This window comes from Bemisia tabaci, chromosome 1 (assembly GCF_918797505.1).
Source record: "Bemisia tabaci chromosome 1, PGI_BMITA_v3".
In the NCBI taxonomy this organism is placed as follows: domain Eukaryota; kingdom Metazoa; phylum Arthropoda; class Insecta; order Hemiptera; family Aleyrodidae; genus Bemisia; species Bemisia tabaci.
In genome coordinates, this window is record NC_092793.1 from 14,715,284 (window position 1) to 14,733,274 (window position 17,991).

The 17,991-nt window shown below is 37.5% G+C and overlaps 2 protein-coding genes across 3 annotated transcripts; both read right to left on the minus strand.

Moving 5' to 3' along the window:
* Positions 1-1,757: 1,757 nt before the first annotated feature.
* On the minus strand, positions 1,758-14,837 carry Coq9 (ubiquinone biosynthesis protein COQ9, mitochondrial). Of its 2 annotated transcripts, none has more exons than XM_019055845.2 (6): positions 14,614-14,837; positions 5,235-5,435; positions 4,731-4,878; positions 3,965-4,154; positions 2,894-3,103; positions 1,758-1,986 (listed from the first exon to the last, which is right to left on the minus strand). In XM_019055845.2, the coding sequence occupies exons 1-6, from the start codon at positions 14,681-14,683 to the stop codon at positions 1,951-1,953; spliced, it is 855 nt and encodes a 284-aa protein (XP_018911390.1). In that variant the 5' UTR covers positions 14,684-14,837; the 3' UTR covers positions 1,758-1,950. The 2 variants fall into 2 exon arrangements, with proteins under 2 accessions (XP_018911390.1, XP_018911399.1); XM_019055854.2 differs by lacking the exon at positions 14,614-14,837 and adding an exon at positions 14,347-14,521.
* LOC109040053 (glomulin) lies at positions 9,562-11,724 on the minus strand. The gene has a single exon (XM_019055832.2). The coding sequence runs from the start codon at positions 11,669-11,671 to the stop codon at positions 9,986-9,988; it is 1,686 nt and encodes a 561-aa protein (XP_018911377.2). The 5' UTR covers positions 11,672-11,724; the 3' UTR covers positions 9,562-9,985.
* Positions 14,838-17,991: the final 3,154 nt, after the last annotated feature.

A 17,991-nucleotide genomic window follows, 5' to 3' on the forward strand; every position in this document is an offset into this window, starting at 1 on the left:
TGGGATTTCCCATAAGGAACGGAAAGTCAATAATCAAACGCTGATTCTGGGTAGTTTCAGACAGTTCCTGCCGGATTTTCTTGCGATTACGAGTTCTATAAATCTTCAAATGTGCATTTCTATCTGGTAAATCCCCAATATCGCGGTGCCGGACACGGGAGCTGTCAGCATCAGATTCCGGGTGCAGATACCGAAACGACGGTGGTGGCGCACAGCGGATGGCACAGGAGTTGGGGCGCTCCGTGGGAACATAGAATAATAATAACTAGCTGACTATTTTCTGACTGTAGCTGAGCTATTTTTTATTCTATGGCGGGAATATGTGAACAATACCTATATGAAGCGTGTGGCTCGCTTTCAGTTCCCGAAATCCCGATCCGTGTCCGGTGCCAGTCAATAGTCCCAAATACCTAGAGCTAATGTATGCGTAAATCAAATATGGCATCCAAAATGGCCACCGGTTTTACGGCTGAAACACCAATTTAGCGCAGCTATGATAAGCAATACTTTCAAAATTTAGTTTTATGGGCAAGGAGTTCGAATAGGAGATCAAATGTTTACTCCTACAAAAAATTGAGCCTCCGAATCAAAAATGGCTACCGACATATGGTTGCCAGTTAAAGGTGCAGACCGGTAAAGGACTATTGATATTGAAGGGATTTGCCAAAGGAGGGGGTTCGATAAGGGCCGTAATGGTAATGCCGTAGGGGTAATGTATCATGCTTTGGTCATTTTCGGTCTATTTTGGGGTCTAATGCTGGCCTAAACATGAGTCTGAAGGCTAATTTTGGCGGAAAATACCTACGGGTTTCTTGGCATTCGACTGTTTCATAACGATCATATATCATCGGAGGAGGAAATTTTCCTTCAAGTACGTTCATTGAGGGTGTTAGATAGTCACTCTGGTCAACTTTCGTCGATGGCAAACCTTGCGCTCACAGTTAAAACGAACTTTATAGGATGTTATTGTTTTTCATCATTATTTAAAATGGCATAAAAAGGGCTACTCATCTTAAACCAGAAATAGATTCCTCGGCGGAAAATGTACGTAGCCCTCAAAAAACTTTATGGAATTAAAATTCCCTCCATCCTCCTCCCAAGAAATAGCCGGTGTTGCCATATTTTGTTGCCTAAAATCACAGAAAACTATTTGGAGGCTGTTCTTCGTAGAGCTCATTCCGAAAAGTTCAAGACCCTTGATTCTTCATACGTAACGATCACATGACTGGTGATTAAGTACATGCATTTATCCATTATTATTTTGTTTATTACATGTATTTATCTAAAGAAACTCCCGTGGCGGCGCGGCTTCTGGAAAAACACTTATGTGCATAGGAAAACTAATGGCACATACGTTGTTTTTAAACCGGGCTAAAATCTATAGGTCCAAATTGCAAAATGTGGTCCAATTATAATACTCAAATTGCAAATAAAGTTGCTCTCAAAAATTAAAGCTGGTCAATGTGATTTACATACTTTGGAGGATAATCACATCTCTCAGATGATTTGCCTTTGTGTTGATTGAATTTGAACTATTCCCAACCACTGAACTAGGTACTTGACGAATTTTATTTACAAAACTAAGGCCCTTCTGCATTCAGACATAGTCACTTCTAGTATTACCCTTAGGATAACCACTTCAAGTAACACATTTTACACAATAAATCCCAGGCTAGATGTGTACTTTTTCAACAGTTCCTCATTTTTTCAAGACTTTGAGTTGAACTAGGTCAGAAGTGAATCATAATAATATAATCTTTCTACGATCAATTTCCCAAATTCTATTTTCATATTTCTTTACAAATTTTACAAGATAACAACACAGCAGTATCTAAAACTGATTACTACTCTGAACAACAAACAGAACACAAATAACAGTAGAGTGAAATAATGGACGAAATGCACGACAAATACAGAGAGTAAAAGTGGGACTAAAAGCCAAATGAAGGATTATCTGTTCCAATTCAAGCCCAGCATATTTCGTACCTGTGAACCAATACAAGAGAATTAGTTTACAAACAATATTATGGTGTTTCCCTATAAAACAGTACAACTTATTAGAAAAAGACACTATAACTGAGTTTTTTTTTTAATTTATTATTTTGTAGTTCTTCATTTTGACTATTCATTTACAGCAAAAGTAAAAACCTATACCTTGCATTGAGCATTTTCTCTTTTCATTCTGCTTTGAAAAATGTTGACCCTGACGGGATATTGCACTTAAAGCCTGTCCTTCTCCTGGGACCCTGTATATGTATTGAGGAAAATCGATTTTGCAGCAGAGTTTTATATACATACCCTCGTTTGAGTGTAGGTATCAGGAAACTGAATACTAAGGATCAATAGTTAGGGATTGAACAACTTGACGAGGAGACTGCATATCAGTGACGCTCTCTTCTCAAAATCCTATGAGATCTCGACCAGAAGTCCGTTTCAGTTGGCCTAACAATTTTTTAAGATCTCTCTTCTAACTATAAAATCTCACTCCTATAGGTTCAAATACTTTTCGTAATGGCACTGTATATCTTCTTTTTGATTTCCTTGAAATTTCTCTGCTCCCAGAAAATCTCATTTAGTATTGCAATAGCGTTCATTTCTTGAGAATTACTGTCTTAGTTGGCTCAAGTGGATCAAAAAGATTGAGTACTATCACTAAATTATAAGAAAGCTTTCAATTTGGTTGACTTTGTCGTGTTTGTTTACACAGCTACCTAGAAATAACAACGATTTTAACTGATCCTATAAACGTTGTAATGTCAAGGTTTTAGAGTATTTCTTCCTTGATGAGTTTCATTTACATCTTTCAATGGATCAGCCGTGTGCTGAAATGTCAAAATTTCGACCCTGTTGAGTGATCCGTTGACATCGAGGAGGTAAAACAGGATTCACTTACAGTTGTGAAAGTTACATTTGCTACATCCTTCGCTAAGGTTGAGGCTGACTCAGATTTCATCAAAACAGTGTGTAGTTGGACAGCATCCTCTATCCGGCGATTGAGAAAATGCCAAGTATTCTGATAATCAGGGGATGTATCTTGCAAAAAATACAATTCTGTCACTTTGTAAATACTGCCAACTCCAAGACGTTTTGCATACCATGTAACCTAAAGCAGAGATAAAATAATTGTACGACAGAACCGTTTACGGAATGTCTAAATGCATCAAAAATATCTATTATTTTATAATCTAATATATCTAAATTGCGAAAAATGACGGAAAATCCACATCACGGCTGTTTACCGATGGATTTGCACAAAAGTCAATACTCTGGTGGTTTTTGGCTCGAAAAAACTTAATTTTCATTAAATTTTTGGAACACTGAATATCGTCAAAATGGTGGCGGAAAAATAACGGAAAATCCGCATCCACCATCGCTATTCGCATTTTTGCCGCCATTCTAAAGTTTTTAAAAATTTCAAGACTTCCAATGAAAGATTCGTTCTCGTGCCGAAATACTCCCGGATACCAAGTCTCATGCAAATCCGACGATAAGCAGCCTAAATATCCACCTCCCGCTCTAAGCCGCCATTTTGAAAAGGACTGACATTTCTGGAAAACTAATGCCAGAATCGTTTCTTTCGTCCCGTAAATCCTAGGATTTTGAGTTTCAGACCAATCCGCCGATTAAAAACGGAGATGCCAAATTTCCACCATTTTGAACTTTGACCGGCTGCCATTTAGTAAAAAATAAACATTTTGACCTGCGGTTTGCGCCAAAAATTTTCGTTTTTATTATCTTTCGAATAAGGCATCACGAAAGGGGGGTTGCAGAGGAAATGAGGGGGTGCCAACTCCCTGAAGGACTTGGGGCGGATAGGGGACTTTGGCGGCTGAGTATTGCAGAACACAAATGAGCGCCATGAAAGCAGCTTTTATGTATGTAGGTTAAAAAATAAAGTATGATAGGAAGTCTGCAACTGTGAGATACAAGGTCTAAGTTTAGCCATCATTATTTTAATACTTACATCAACAGAGCGATCACCAGAGTAATAGCAGATATCATCAGCTAACATCATAAGATTTTGAATGGAGTGAGGAGCATTTGGTGGGAGTGCCATAATTGCTAGGGCCTGAGGCCATTTAGGCAAGTATGGGATTATCATTCGCAGTCGAGCTTCGATTGCTTCAGCCACAAAAACTTGAGGGTCCTTCTTTCTGAAATTAAAGAGAGAACTTACCTTTCATAGAGTGTACTTCTAAGTAAGAATATCAATTCTTTTCTGCTAACTGTTTGTGCATTGACGAGCTTTTTAATGTAAGGAAACATCAAATGATACAGATACTAAATCTATCGATATCACAAATTATAGAAAAACATGCAAAGTAAATTAGCTTCCTGAGAAAAGGGTCTATGCAAAAATATCATGTCAACCATGTTTCGTGCTATTACCCTTTCATGGCCTAAACGAACTGGCCCAGGAAATCCATTCCTTATATTTACAAGAAAAAAGGGCCCATACGCATGACGGTCTATTTTACAATAAGCTTTTGTTGAACACATCAATGTTTGTCTTGTCTCCAATGTAACTGAGCCTAGACATTTAAATTGGGGAATTTCATGAACTAAGAAATTGAGGTTTACTTTTAGTCATTATTTCTATAACTCTAGCCTTTCCATGATGGGCCAGTGACTACAGAATGTAATAGTCATTCCAAACATTTACAAGAAATGGTTTGACTGTTTTGAAACTTAAAATTTTGAACATAGATTAGTCTGGATGGATAACATACTTATTTTCTGCAGCAGCTCCTTCAGTCTCAAGCTTCATTTTAAGCGCCAACTCCCTATTACAGGTACTATAAAAATATTCAACTAGGTTTGCTCCTCCTCGAGGAAACATACCGTGAACTATGCCAGGATAACCAACAGCTTCAGCACCTAAAACAGAACCGTAAATAGAGTTTGAAATCTAGAAATGAAATTATTCAAAGTTGATGAAATGTTCCTATAACTACTTATCAGGGTGTTTACAGACTGGGTGGGAAAAAACTCCCTGTCTGATGCGGTTTTTCTGCTCAAAATAATAAAAATTCTCTAACTTTTCACATAAGCTGATTCACTGATTTGCAGACGTGGAATTGAGAACAAAAATTTTTGGTATTAAATTTACTACTAATGACAGAAACATGTGGATCAACAGTGAACATGTACCTAAAGAATAACTTGAGGTAACAATGGGGCAAAATGGAGCAAACATGACGGTGAAAAAATCAACTAGATGAAAGATCACTTACCAGCTGTGATAGCGCTTTTAGACCAGCCATGCGTATTTACAAAAGGAAGAGCAGCTTTGAAAATTTTCTCCTGAATTTCCTCATCAGTGTTGGATTGAAAAGATTCTGACTTGGGTAATTCAACAAGGTCTTTCACACCAGGGCTACAGTCATTGTGTGCTACAGCCTGACTAGAATTTCTTTGGAAAAGTACAAAAGATCCTAGAACAGTTAATAATGTATAATGGATTAAGAGTCATGTTTCTGGAAGCTACGTTATGAAATTTTGGATTATTAAGAGCAAATAATTATGTACTTACTCAAAAGAGTCTAGAATAACCTCGGAGCTACTGCCTCTTACTATCCATGTAAAACTACATATTATACACAGGTGTATCAACTTAAAACTATGAGTAGGACAAAACAATTGACAAATCATCATTTCATATTATCAGTCATCCTATCATTTTACATTACTTCCTACTTATATAGACCTTACCTCAATAATTTTACTTATTGGGGCTTCATAGCACAACACATTACAACCATTAATAATTTTAAAATTTTGAATTCCTCTTACAAAAACTTTCAGACTTTCGCAATTCTACAATAATGTTGGGTATCAATATGAGAAATTCGACCATGAAAATATTTGAAATGATTTGTTCACAGAAATATCAATAGTTAATCGTCTCAACTCCTGAGTTTTAGTATTTGTTGGGAATAAAATTGCTGAATTTTTTTAGACTATTCCATGATAAATTAAAAAATTTAGTTATCTTACCATATCTTATCATTCCACAGATGTTTCATGACGCTTCAAATTAAAGGAAGAAATATATATATATATAAAAAAAGATTGGTCCTGAAAGAGTTGAATCTGGTTTAATTTCTACCCTTTATTCGTTTTGGCCAAGCAACTTGAAATTGTTTTTATTAGGTGATATTATCAAACTATGATTAATTTTTGTGGTTCTGGTTTGCAAAACGAAAGGAGGGGTGGCGATTTGGGACGTTTCCGGCCCAACCTAATCCGGGACTTTTCTTGCTGTGATTCGTTATGTATGAGTGTCAAGTGCCAAGTTTCAGTCACATGCCAAGTTTCAGGCCATATTCGGGGGCGGGGCCCCCCCAAATTTTTAAGCGCAAAATCGGTTTTAATTTTGTAGCGCCGTCAATCTTGCTCGTATGAAGATGAAAATCGGGTTCCGGGGGGTAACATTTTGCGCTCCTTCCATTTCCGCCGTCAAAATTGGCATTTGGGCAAAATTGAGGGGGGTTTTACGCGTTTTTCTGCGTTTTTTACCAATTCTCTGCGGTTTCCATGCTCAAAGTCAGCATTTTTGAGCCGAACGACCACAGATTTGATTTCTACGCAAAAAATTACACAGGAATTACATGGCCAACCGACACTCAACCGTGGATTTCTCTAGGAAAAACTGACCCATAAGTATGTGTTCACTCACAATTTTTGAAAATAGCCATGTTTCGAGTACGTACAGCCCAAGCTTGTAGCACTAACATTTTCACATGTGATACGCTCCAGGTCAACCCTGTTGATATTATCCGGGACTTGAAATGCTACCCGCTTGGGCGGAGGGTCGAATCCTCCACAGAAACGAATAAAAAAGGCTATAAAACTACGTTGCACGTAAATTGTTGCGAGAGGAATGTTATTATATCGGCACCTTTCACCTCCAACTTATGTAATTTTTTGCGTGTTTTCTTTTGCTGCCATCAAAATTGGCATCAAAGCAATTTTAAACGGTGTTTCTTGGGGGTTTTTTCCATCATTTTTTCGCATTTTTTACCAGTTTTTTGCGGTCTTTTGCGGATTTCACGTTTGAAACCTCACCAAATAAACCAAACGACCACAGATTTTACTTTCAGAAGAAAAATTGCATAGGGATAAGTAGGTCAACTTACATATCAGCGGATTTTTCTAGATAAAAACTGACCCAAAAATACAGGGTGATCCCGACCACCCGTCCATTATCTTCTTCTCGAAAACGGTGAAAAATTGAGCTTCGGGACAAAAACTTTCGTAAGGTAAATCGACCCCAAAGAATCGAATGAAAATATTTTCACCCCCTCAAAATCCCCTTGAGAATTGATATGGCGCATGGCCTCTTTGCTTCATATTTTTTTTTTTTTTACCCTTATTTTCTCCAAAAATACACGATTTTTATGGGGAGATGAGGTTCATCAGTAATATGGATCAAACAGGCCGTACGCCATGTCAATTCTACGTAACGTTGCACGTGGAATCCATATCTGAAGTCAAAACATACCCTTGCCATTTGAAATTTTCGACTTACAGCCCTCCACAGCTCCAAAAACACCCCCACGGGCATTTTGGGGGGCTGAAAATATTTTCATTCGATTCTTTGGGGTCGATTTACCTTACGAAAGTTTTTGTCCCGAAGCTCAATTTTTCACCGTTTTCGAGAAGAAGATAATGGACGGATGGTCGGGATCACCCTGTATTTTTGGGTCAGTTTTTATCTAGAAAAATCCGCTGATATGTAAGTTGACCTACTTATCCCTATGCAATTTTTCTTCTGAAAGTAAAATCTGTGGTCGTTTGGTTTATTTGGTGAGGTTTCAAACGTGAAATCCGCAAAAGACCGCAAAAAACTGGTAAAAAATGCGAAAAAATGATGGAAAAACCCCCAAGAAACACCGTTTAAAATTGCTTTGATGCCAATTTTGATGGCAGCAAAAGAAAACACGCAAAAAATTACATAAGTTGGAGGTGAAAGGTGCCGATATAATAACATTCCTCTCGCAACAATTTACGTGCAACGTAGTTTTATAGCCTTTTTTATTCGTTTCTGTGGAGGATTCGACCCTCCGCCCAAGCGGGTAGCATTTCAAGTCCCGGATAATATCAACAGGGTTGACCTGGAGCGTATCACATGTGAAAATGTTAGTGCTACAAGCTTGGGCTGTATGTACTCGAAACATGGCTATTTTCAAAAATTGTGAGTGAACACATACTTATGGGTCAGTTTTTCCTAGAGAAATCCACGGTTGAGTGTCGGTTGGCCATGTAATTCCTGTGTATTTTTTTGCGTAGAAATCAAATCTGTGGTCGTTTGGCTCAAAAATGCTGACTTTGAGCATGGAAACCGCAGAGAATTGGTAAAAAACGCAGAAAAACGCGTAAAACCCCCCTCAGTTTTGCCCAAATGCCAATTTTGACGGCGGAAATGGAAGGAGCGCAAAATGTTACCCCCGGAACCCGATATTCATCTTTATACGAGCAAGATTGACGGCGCTACAAAATTAAAACCGATTTTGCGCTTAAAAATTTGGGGGGCCCCCGCCCCCCGAATATGGCCTGAAACTTGGCATGCTTTCTCTTGACACTCATACGTAACGAATTACAGCAAAAAAAATCCCGGATTAAAAATCCACCGGAAAACCCGGAACTCGCCACCCCTCCTTTCACATGAATTTTCATTTTGCTGGTAAGTGAAATTTCATTTTCCATGTTTCCATAATATTTTACGGGCTGTGAATGTAACTTGCAATAATTACCCGATAGTTCACAAAGAAAAATTTGGACTTGACTCACTATATCTTTTTATTTAAAAATTGATATTTGACGATTTCTGTGCGTTTCATGGCATACAGAGTCCATTGCAGAGGTTTTAAAGAAATTAAAAAACTTGTATGCAAATTCCTGAAGTTTCAACGTGAAATTGACAGTTGAAAACGAGTTTTGTGACATATTGCATCCCTACGCTGGTTGCATAAATTGATCTTAGTATTGAAATTTTGTAAAATAGTGGACATGTACAGGAACAGCTAGAGCTCCAGTTCAGAAAGAGCTACTGATGACTCTGGATTTGTTTTGCAGAGATCAGAATAATGTCCTCTACAACTTGTCAAAAACGATTTGCAAATTTTTGACAAAAAATAAATACTTTCTTTTTTCCTTGAAATGTTAATTTGTTGGACCTTTCTTCATTTCTTTAAGGGATATGAGAAAAAACAAAACCAAAAATGCCACACGATATTTAAAGGAGATAAAATTCTAGTAATTAAGTCTTCAGCTCTATATAACTGGAGCTACAGCCACAGAAATAAGCAAAAACTATCATTTCCGGAAGCTTTGCTTTTGGAGTAAAATCTGACCTCTATTGTATGATAACCCTCAATATGAAGGTATGTTTTAGGGGAATGAGGGGAGGGGGGATTAATGAAAAGCAGAACTTCAAATCCACCAATCTTGTAAGAAAGATGGCTGCGGTTGATTACTTTTGACGAGGATCATCTTATACCAGTTCATGAAAAATAGGAGAAAAAAGGATAAATTGTTAGATAGAATAGAAAGTCTGTGTTTTAGAAATAAATTGGTTGCTATTTCAAAGTTAAAAAAACATTTTCTGTTGTTAAAAAAACTAAAGCATGTAATTTAACAAACCAGGCAAGGAATACAAGATTTAGGAGCAAATTCAGGTAAAAACATCACACCTATTTATATATTTATATTCATTTCTTTGACTTATGCATGGCAGTCGGTGACCTGTGCGCACCATGATTGAAGCACTTAGCTACTACAAAACTGAGGTAACAGGGCCTCTTCTCCTTGAAAAAACATATAAAAGTCTTTAAATATTATGAATTTGATGCATTCAAATAAAAATTGAGTCCATGAGATAGAAGAATGCTCTCTTCTTTATGATGTTTAATTGAAAACGCATTTTTTTGTGTTTCCAGCAGGGAAATAAAAGAACCATAAATTTCACAGTATGATAAAAAATCTAGGACTCTATAGATATTTCTAAAAAACATTCATTCACTCTCTTAGAGAGACTTTCTAAAAGATCAATACAATTAAATGCAGAAGTGACAATACCTATCTGTTCTTCTTTAGGCATATCTGGTAATCTTTGCCCACCAACAGTCATCGACACTTTGTTGCCTTCTAAAATACCTTCATCAATTTCTTTCAATTTTAATTGCCAGTTGACCCGAGAAGTTTTCAAAGCTTCAGCTAAAGGGTCCAGCAGTATTTCATATATTTTTCTAAGGTACTTGTGACTACCAAGCTTATTATTCCTATCTCGAATGATCAAAAAACGAATGAAATTGAGTGAAGCAATAGTTTCATTAGCGAACTCCATTAAATCAGTTCTTGACCCTGCAGGTAGCTTACAATAGAGATCGACTAAATCAAATAGGCACTTGCCTCTAAATAATGGGTGCTGATAATACTGAATCACTGAATCTTTGATGCAAGTTATGACATAAGCTTTTATGCTCGAATTAGTGAGGATTGTATGGAGATTTAGAAATACAAGATATTTTTCTTTAGGACGTAGTTGACAAAGGTAATTCTTGAAAACTGTAAAACTTAGTTTCCTATTATCCTCTGTTTTTTCATAAGTTATGCAAGTCGTTAAGCCTTGCATGAAGTGCTCTAATACAACACTCTCAGTGAAAAAACAACTATCGAGCTCTTCAAGCATGAAATTGCTTAAAAGTAAGCCTTTCCTCCTGATCAGGGAGTCTTCACACAAAATTAAAGCAGACGCAAGAGGAAAAATATTAGATCTTAGATAACTGGTACTGTAAACTTTGGGAATTTTTTCAATAGGACCTAGCCTTTCGCAAAAAATTAGATAGTAGAAATTGGCAGATGCTAAAAGAGGGATACAATCAGAATTTTCCGAATTAAATTTGTGACTGGTCAGAGGTTCAGTTTTCTTTACAAAGGATATAACATCAACAGACATAGAAAAGATTAAATTCAGCAAATTTTCTACTGACTTCTTAAGGCTGCTTGATGATGATTCGCCCTCAAAATTTAGCTGAACTAATGGCCTTCCAAGAATTTTAACTAGATGACTTACAAAAATTTGTTCAAATTTCTTAGATTTTGGGACATCCACAATTTTCAAGATTTCATATTGAATTGTCTGGTAAAAGAAAATTAACTCTTCATAGACTTTACAAATTATCATTTGATATTCATCACTTTCTGGGTGTACTTTTTCTCTATCTTCAAAATTAAAGTCACCTGGCAAACATAAATGCTTTGTTAAGCAATCATGAATAGACGTAAGACACCAGTGAAATGATTTCCCATTTTCATCTGGCAAACGGAAGAGAACACTCTGTAAAGGTCTCAGTAAGGTACAAAATCTGGCATCATCAAAATCTTCTTCTAGTTGGGAGAGGAGAATAAGAATGAATTCTTTAGGGTTGGCGGCTGAAGCTATTTTGATTAATGCGCTTGCACTTAGAAGGTGTAAATGTTCATCTTTTTGGGCATGACTTTTTGACAGGTATCGAAAGACCCTGGGGATAACTTCCCACAGATCCCAAGTTGCTAGGTCAACTTCATTACCATCTTCAAGGATAGCTTGGAGAAGTTCTTCATCTTCTTTCTTCTCGGTTTTTTGCTTAACAGGTACATTCATGTCTTGCTCTTCTTCAATCTCCATCAAAAATATCTATCTTAATTTCAATTTTGAATCCTATTTTAAGTAATTATTAATTTTACCAAATACAAAGAACTCTAATATCCAAATTCACGAGAGAGCAGCTGCTTAGGAATGTTCACTGACTTTGATGATGGAGGAATTCAAATTGATCCATGGGGGGGGATAAAAATCTTCAAAAGTTTTATCACTGTCCTGTAACAAATATACAGGGCCATCCTAAATCACTTGGGAAAAAAATTACAGAGTGACTGACATGCGTGGATTTCACGTCACGTTAGTCCCTCTAATTATTTAATGTAACATTACAGACGAATCACATACTCAACTGTCTCTTAGGAACCCTTGCCGGCTAATTGAAAGGAATACAGCAAGATTTGATTGGAAATTGTGATTTTTTTCGCTCCGTTTACACTGAGGAGGGTGATTACTCGTACATTTAATATACCCTCAATAATTAAGACTTCTTTTTCTTTAATACTAGCAAAAAATCCGTTCATTTAAATATTATGAGCCCCAGTAGAACCTTCCCAAAAAATATATTGGGCAACTTTTTTGAAAACAAGTTGGAAATGGGAGGAGAAAGTTGTTCCTTCCCAACGTTACACAATTCATATGGAGGGATCCGAGTTTGCAGTAAGTAGGTACACAGCAAAAAGGAATGAGAAAGTGTTGACACTCCTTCCTTGCATTTTAAGTGTCAAGTGCATAAATATGGCATAAAAATTTGATGTGTGCCATACATAACTAATGAAGTAAATCTATATAATGTGCGGACAAGAACCATAGATACCTACGTAGCATTGCTGTATAGCTGATAAAACTATAAAAGCAGTATCTCTGACCGAAATGTTTCAAAATTTAGAGCCGATTCTACTTTCAAGAGGTGGTAAGTACATACTTAGATAAAATCAGACATTTCTCTGAGGATTTTTCGAAGAATATTTGTGGAAGGCAAAGAAAAATCATACAAAATTTTATCCAAAAAAAGAATAAAAAACAAAAAAATTCAAATAGAGCAGGAAATTCGCAATCATGTAAAGTAAAGTACAAAATTCTGTATTTCCTTGATTGATAAGGCCACCGTTCATGTGAGAGATGATCAATGTAAATCCGAGATCCTTGGAAAAAATCATTAGCTTTCCTTAATTGATTAAACCACGCCCCATTACAGGAACCATAAAGCTATTTAAACTCAACATCTGGATTCATACAAACACAGCCATTAGGCTAGACGTACAACAGTCAGTGGTGAGGATTTGGCTAGATGAACGTAAATGTTATTTCAGGTTACAGGTGCTACCTGCAGCAGTTACAGGATTTCCGGTACTCTGTTTTAGTCACATATAATAGAAATACCTGCAAGTGATACTGATTATCCTACATCAGTGGCAAGATTGCTGTTTAAAAAATAGGAAAGAATTGTGAATATTCCTGATGAGAATAACGTTAAGGTTGTACAATGGATTCACGGTAAAATAACTTCAGTTGCCAGCTTAGAACTTAGAACAATTACGAAAACTTTTTTGGCAGTTCCCCAATATTGTAGCACGGATTCATAGAAAAAAAAGGGGAAGTGATTGCATTTCGGGCATCTTAGAATTTTTTTTATGACGTAAATTAGTACGGATGATTTTTATCCTCGATTCTCTTGGAAATGGTGTAGGTAGTTTTGGAAAATCATATAAAGTGCTAAAAATTATATCATGAGTTGATTAAAGCAAAAAAATACCTATCGGACATTATGGTCCATAGTTCATGCTTCAAATTTCGAATTTTGCTGGAATATCAACGCCATGTTGTACCGACCTACGTCATGAGGTAAACAATCCTAAAGATGCAAACACCTTCTTCTTCTCTATGGTCCTTTTTTTTGGTCTCTGCTACACAATGGGAACTTTGGGATTGGCTTCCATGGTTTGGTGCTTTCCATCTTTCCTCCAATTGTCAGGTGCTCATAATTTCAGGAAAAGTAAAAAAACTTGTTGCCAGATGTTATGTTAGTGCGGCACTTTATTGGGACATAACTGATAAGATTATGTGCAGCTTGTTCTTCAAGTCTCACGACGAGTTTTAAGCATTTCCTCTGATAAATAAGTAGTAAGCATGGAATGATGGGAGCTAATCCCAAAAGGTACATCGTATAACGTGTAGCAAGTTTTCCGACTGCAATACGCGCGAGTCCAAAAGAACCCTGCACCATCCTTGTGGGAAATCCCCCCAATCAAATCTGATGAAACTTGGATATGTTGCTCAGCTCATCACTCTGATCAAAGGCTCTCACGGGCCAAAAGAGATCCCATGTGCAGTTTTCGAGATATTCGCCTTTTAATGTGTATAAATTGAGGTTTCGCTGGCCGGACCATTGTGCGGCTCCGCTCATGCCTTTCCCTTCCGGTCCACTCTGACCGCTCTCCGCTTCCCCACCACCTGTACCCGAGGCTTTGCTCATCACCAGCCTGAGTGGTCTTATCACCTTTGATCTCTTTGGGCTCATGAGAGCTTTTGATCAGAATGACTAGCTGAGCGAAATATTCAAGTTTCATCAAATTTGGCTGGGGAGGACTTCTCATGAGGAAGGTGCGGGACTCTTTGAAGTTAAAAACATTCTCATTCAAAATGAATGGATCTCGAGCTTCAAAAAATGACGAGAGGCAAAATGATATGACTTGAATCACCTGAGATATTGCTTGGCATACAGCTCTCATTGACATTTGAAACGGACAAGACAGTTGGGTTCATGGTAACAGATTTGAAGTTGAGGGTGCACACTTAACCTTTACTCAATCCAACTGATAACTATTGAACAAGAAGTTCGTGTAAACCAGAGACAAGTGTAAACTAGATAGGTTGACGAAATTTGCTTATTCGTACACATAATAAAGTGCTGAAGTCAAAATAGCTAATCACGTAGGTACTTAATAAGAGGAGAAATTTGAACTAACCTCTACAAAAGTTGACATTATGTGGATTCTTCGAAAATGACAGTACACCTAGGCAAATGCGCGATGCCATTCTCGGAACTTCAACAGCAATTTGAAAATAAAAAATTACATAATAGGACACCTTAGAAATAAGTACTAGTGAATCTATTACAGTACAATTCAAATTGAAGAAGAGAGCACGAATAGTACACGCTACACGTATTACGCTGTTTACAATCAACTCATCAACAAGGCGGATAAAGAATGGTGGTCGCATTTCGTACCCTCTGGACGTCACACGGTATCGGGTACATCGGGTACATGGGCTGGCCGAGGCCGGGGGGGCCGACTCAACCTCGGATTGCACGGCAAAACCCGTACCCTCCTGACGTCACAACGCTTCAAGATGGCAGCCAAAATCGAAATGCGACCACCATTCTTTATCCGCCTTGACTCATCAAGGCCAAGCACAAGGCGGATAAAGAATGGTGGTCGCATCTCGTACCCTCTTGACGTCACGATTGTAAACAAACCCAACTGCGGAGTTAGGGGGTTTGAGGTTTACGCTGCACTCTAAAGGCCTAGATACACTATGGAACGCCGTTAGTGTCAAAACCCTTTTCTTGCGCGCGCGGAATTTTTTCTGGCGCGCGGAATTTTTTTTCGGCGCGCGGAAAGAAAAAATCAGTTTTCGATGAAAATCTCTGAATTTCCGGATTCCGCGCCGGTTTTCGATATATTTGCGCCGTTTGTGTCAAAACTATTTTTTCCGGCGCGGCGCTCCAAATCTGTTCCGCGCGCGGAAGTTTCGATATATCGATTCCTGCTCGCCGTTTGTGTCAAAACTATTTTTTCCGGCGCGGCGCTCCAAATCTGTTCCGCGCGCAGAATTCTCGATATATCGATTCCTGCTCGCCGACTGTTTTTTCCGGCGCTGCACCAGAAAATAATTCCGCGCGCCACTTTTTCGATATATCGATTTTTCTGCGCGCGGAGAATATTATCTCTCTTTTGAACGATTTCCATTATCGATCCTCTGCGTGCCCCTGCCGTATGTGGGTCGCGGTCGTGTAAACAAACGCAGATTGATAACACAAATGATCCAAACAACTCGAAATCTCTTAATTTTAATTAATTTAAATCCATTTTCGACTTCAACCAAGCATTTGGCAATAATATTCATCGTATTTTACAACCTGGAGCCACGGCCTATCGGCTCATTTTAAGGTGCATTCTGAAAATCAGTTTTACAAGTCCAATGTCCAAACCCAGACTTTCTTCTTTCCCTTTTTTTTAACCATTCTCTTTTCACTTTCGCCTCAAATCAAATGTTTTGCAGTTTTTTTTATCTTAAGTAAGTGGTCCTGAATTCATTCAAGAGTTAGAAGTTCACGATTTATTTAGTATTATAGCCTTTTGACCTCTTAAGCTTTATCGATATGATCTCATGTAGTTCGAGGTTTCTTTGGCCCAAACCAAGTGATTACTTACACATCTGATGTGAGTCTTATGGCTCTTCAAATTCGCAGTGTAGAATTAAATCAGAGACTACAGTCACTTAATCCAGTTCTGCTCTCTTGTTCAATGTTTGTCATAAGTGTTTGTTCGTGTCTGTTCTTTATAAGTGACCACTGTAGTGCATATACACAGTTATGCTATCGGTACAGGTATTATTTCTTGTTTTCTACAGTCAGGACTTTCTCTTAAGCGCAATAATTTACCAAAGAAATTCACCTAGTTGCGTAAATAATTTGGTGTATAGATATTCTGTTAATGTCTCCTTGCGGTGATGCAAAGTTTCTGAGATCTGTCATAAGTGGATTTTGCATTTAGACGGTCACTCTTGCCTGATAAAATTACTGCTCTAGCAGCTTCAAATTTATACTTTGATCTCTGATTCATCACTAAATGACACTCGTGCGGTGTCATTTATCTTTAATCAGTTCAAAGCTATTTCGACAATGAATCATCAAAGGTCCGATCGAAGAAGGAATTTTCTGGTGAGTGCTGCGGCTGAACCGACATCACAACTCTACTATCGAAAGCATCAACCAAGACATGATCATTCGTCTGGAAGTGGAAATATTTTGCAACTCATCAGCAGGCCGATTATTGAAGGCTTAGAGCAACCCGACAAGACAACAAATTCCGATATATTACATGGAGAAGATAGGGCTATGTCTTTTCATATCGGGCTGACACAGTTTCAATAATCAGGTAGATGGTAGTTTAACAGGTAAGATTTGTAAAGTCACTTAGGTATCACAAGTTACATTCGTATCTCTTGTGGAATAGTGTTTGTAGGTATGCTTACCTTTGTGGAGATTAATTGATAACAAAACGAGCATATCGATGTCATAGCCTAACTAGAAAACCATGTACGTAGATTTACAAAGTTTCAGACTTTCTGTTTCTCTTCGATTATAAAATCATGCAACGAAATGTTACAAATGTCATCCCCAGATAACCTTAACCATGTTCCTGACTTATTCTTATGGGAGGATGTAATTCTATGTCTTTTCAAAATCCTTCCATCCGTCTGTACCTGAGAAATTCAGTAAATCAGCCGACTTTCGGACTTTTAACCAGAATCGTCGGCATCTTTACCATTGAAATGATTCTTAGGTGTTTTTGAACAAAGGCATTTTATTAAAATTTTTGTTGGACAGGTTTGATTCACCCTGAATTCTTAAATAGAGAGAAAAAAAATATTTTCTTCACTCTAGAAAGACATGAAACTGACCAAGCTGTAGGTTAGTAAGTAGTTTTTGATTACTTCATTCCATGAAATGTGATGAGCCTTGTTGCTGCAGGAAACACAACATACTAGCAGGAATCCTCAAATAAATTTTCTATCTTGTACAATATCTGTTGATACTTAAGTATTTGATGATACCTACGAAGTACAAAATTTCTGAAAAGACACTGGGAATACCAGCAGAGTCATCTCAAAATTTTCTCTCAGGAACAAAACTAAAAATTGTGGAAGTTTCCTAAGAATGCTCTGAAGACAAATTTACGTATTATTAATAGATGAAGTGTAGCCTGCTACATATCATGTCGTATTCCTCTTCAAATATACATGCAGGTGAGTAGATTTTGAAATTTTGAGCGCACAATTTGCTTAAGAAAGAAGCGAGCACTACCATGATTTCCACTTACGATTACCACTTCCTCATAAATTTTTATAAGTTGATGCTTTTGAAAGTTGAGTTGTGATGTCGGTTCAGCCGCAGCACTCACCAGAAAATTCCTTCTTCGATCGGACCTTTGATGATTCATTGTCGAAATAGCTTTGAACTGATTAAAGATAAATGACACCGCACGAGTGTCATTTAGTGATGAATCAGAGATCAAAGTATAAATTTGAAGCTGCTAGAGCAGTAATTTTATCAGGCA

Bases quoted from the DNA above. Each gene is read 5' to 3' on its own strand.
- LOC109040053 (XM_019055832.2), bottom strand. From the start codon at position 11,671: ATGGAGATTGAAGAAGAGCAAGACATGAATGTACCTGTTAAGCAAAAA.
- Coq9 (XM_019055845.2), bottom strand. From the start codon at position 14,683: ATGGCATCGCGCATTTGCCTAGGTGTACTGTCATTTTCGAAGAATCCA. The intron at 4,155-4,730 runs GTATGTTATCCA...CTTTAATTTCAG, and splicing joins GGAGCTGCTGCAGAAAATAA to AAAGAAGGACCCTCAAGTTT. The intron at 3,104-3,964 runs GTAAGTATTAAA...TCTCTGCTTTAG, and splicing joins CTGGTGATCGCTCTGTTGAT to GTTACATGGTATGCAAAACG.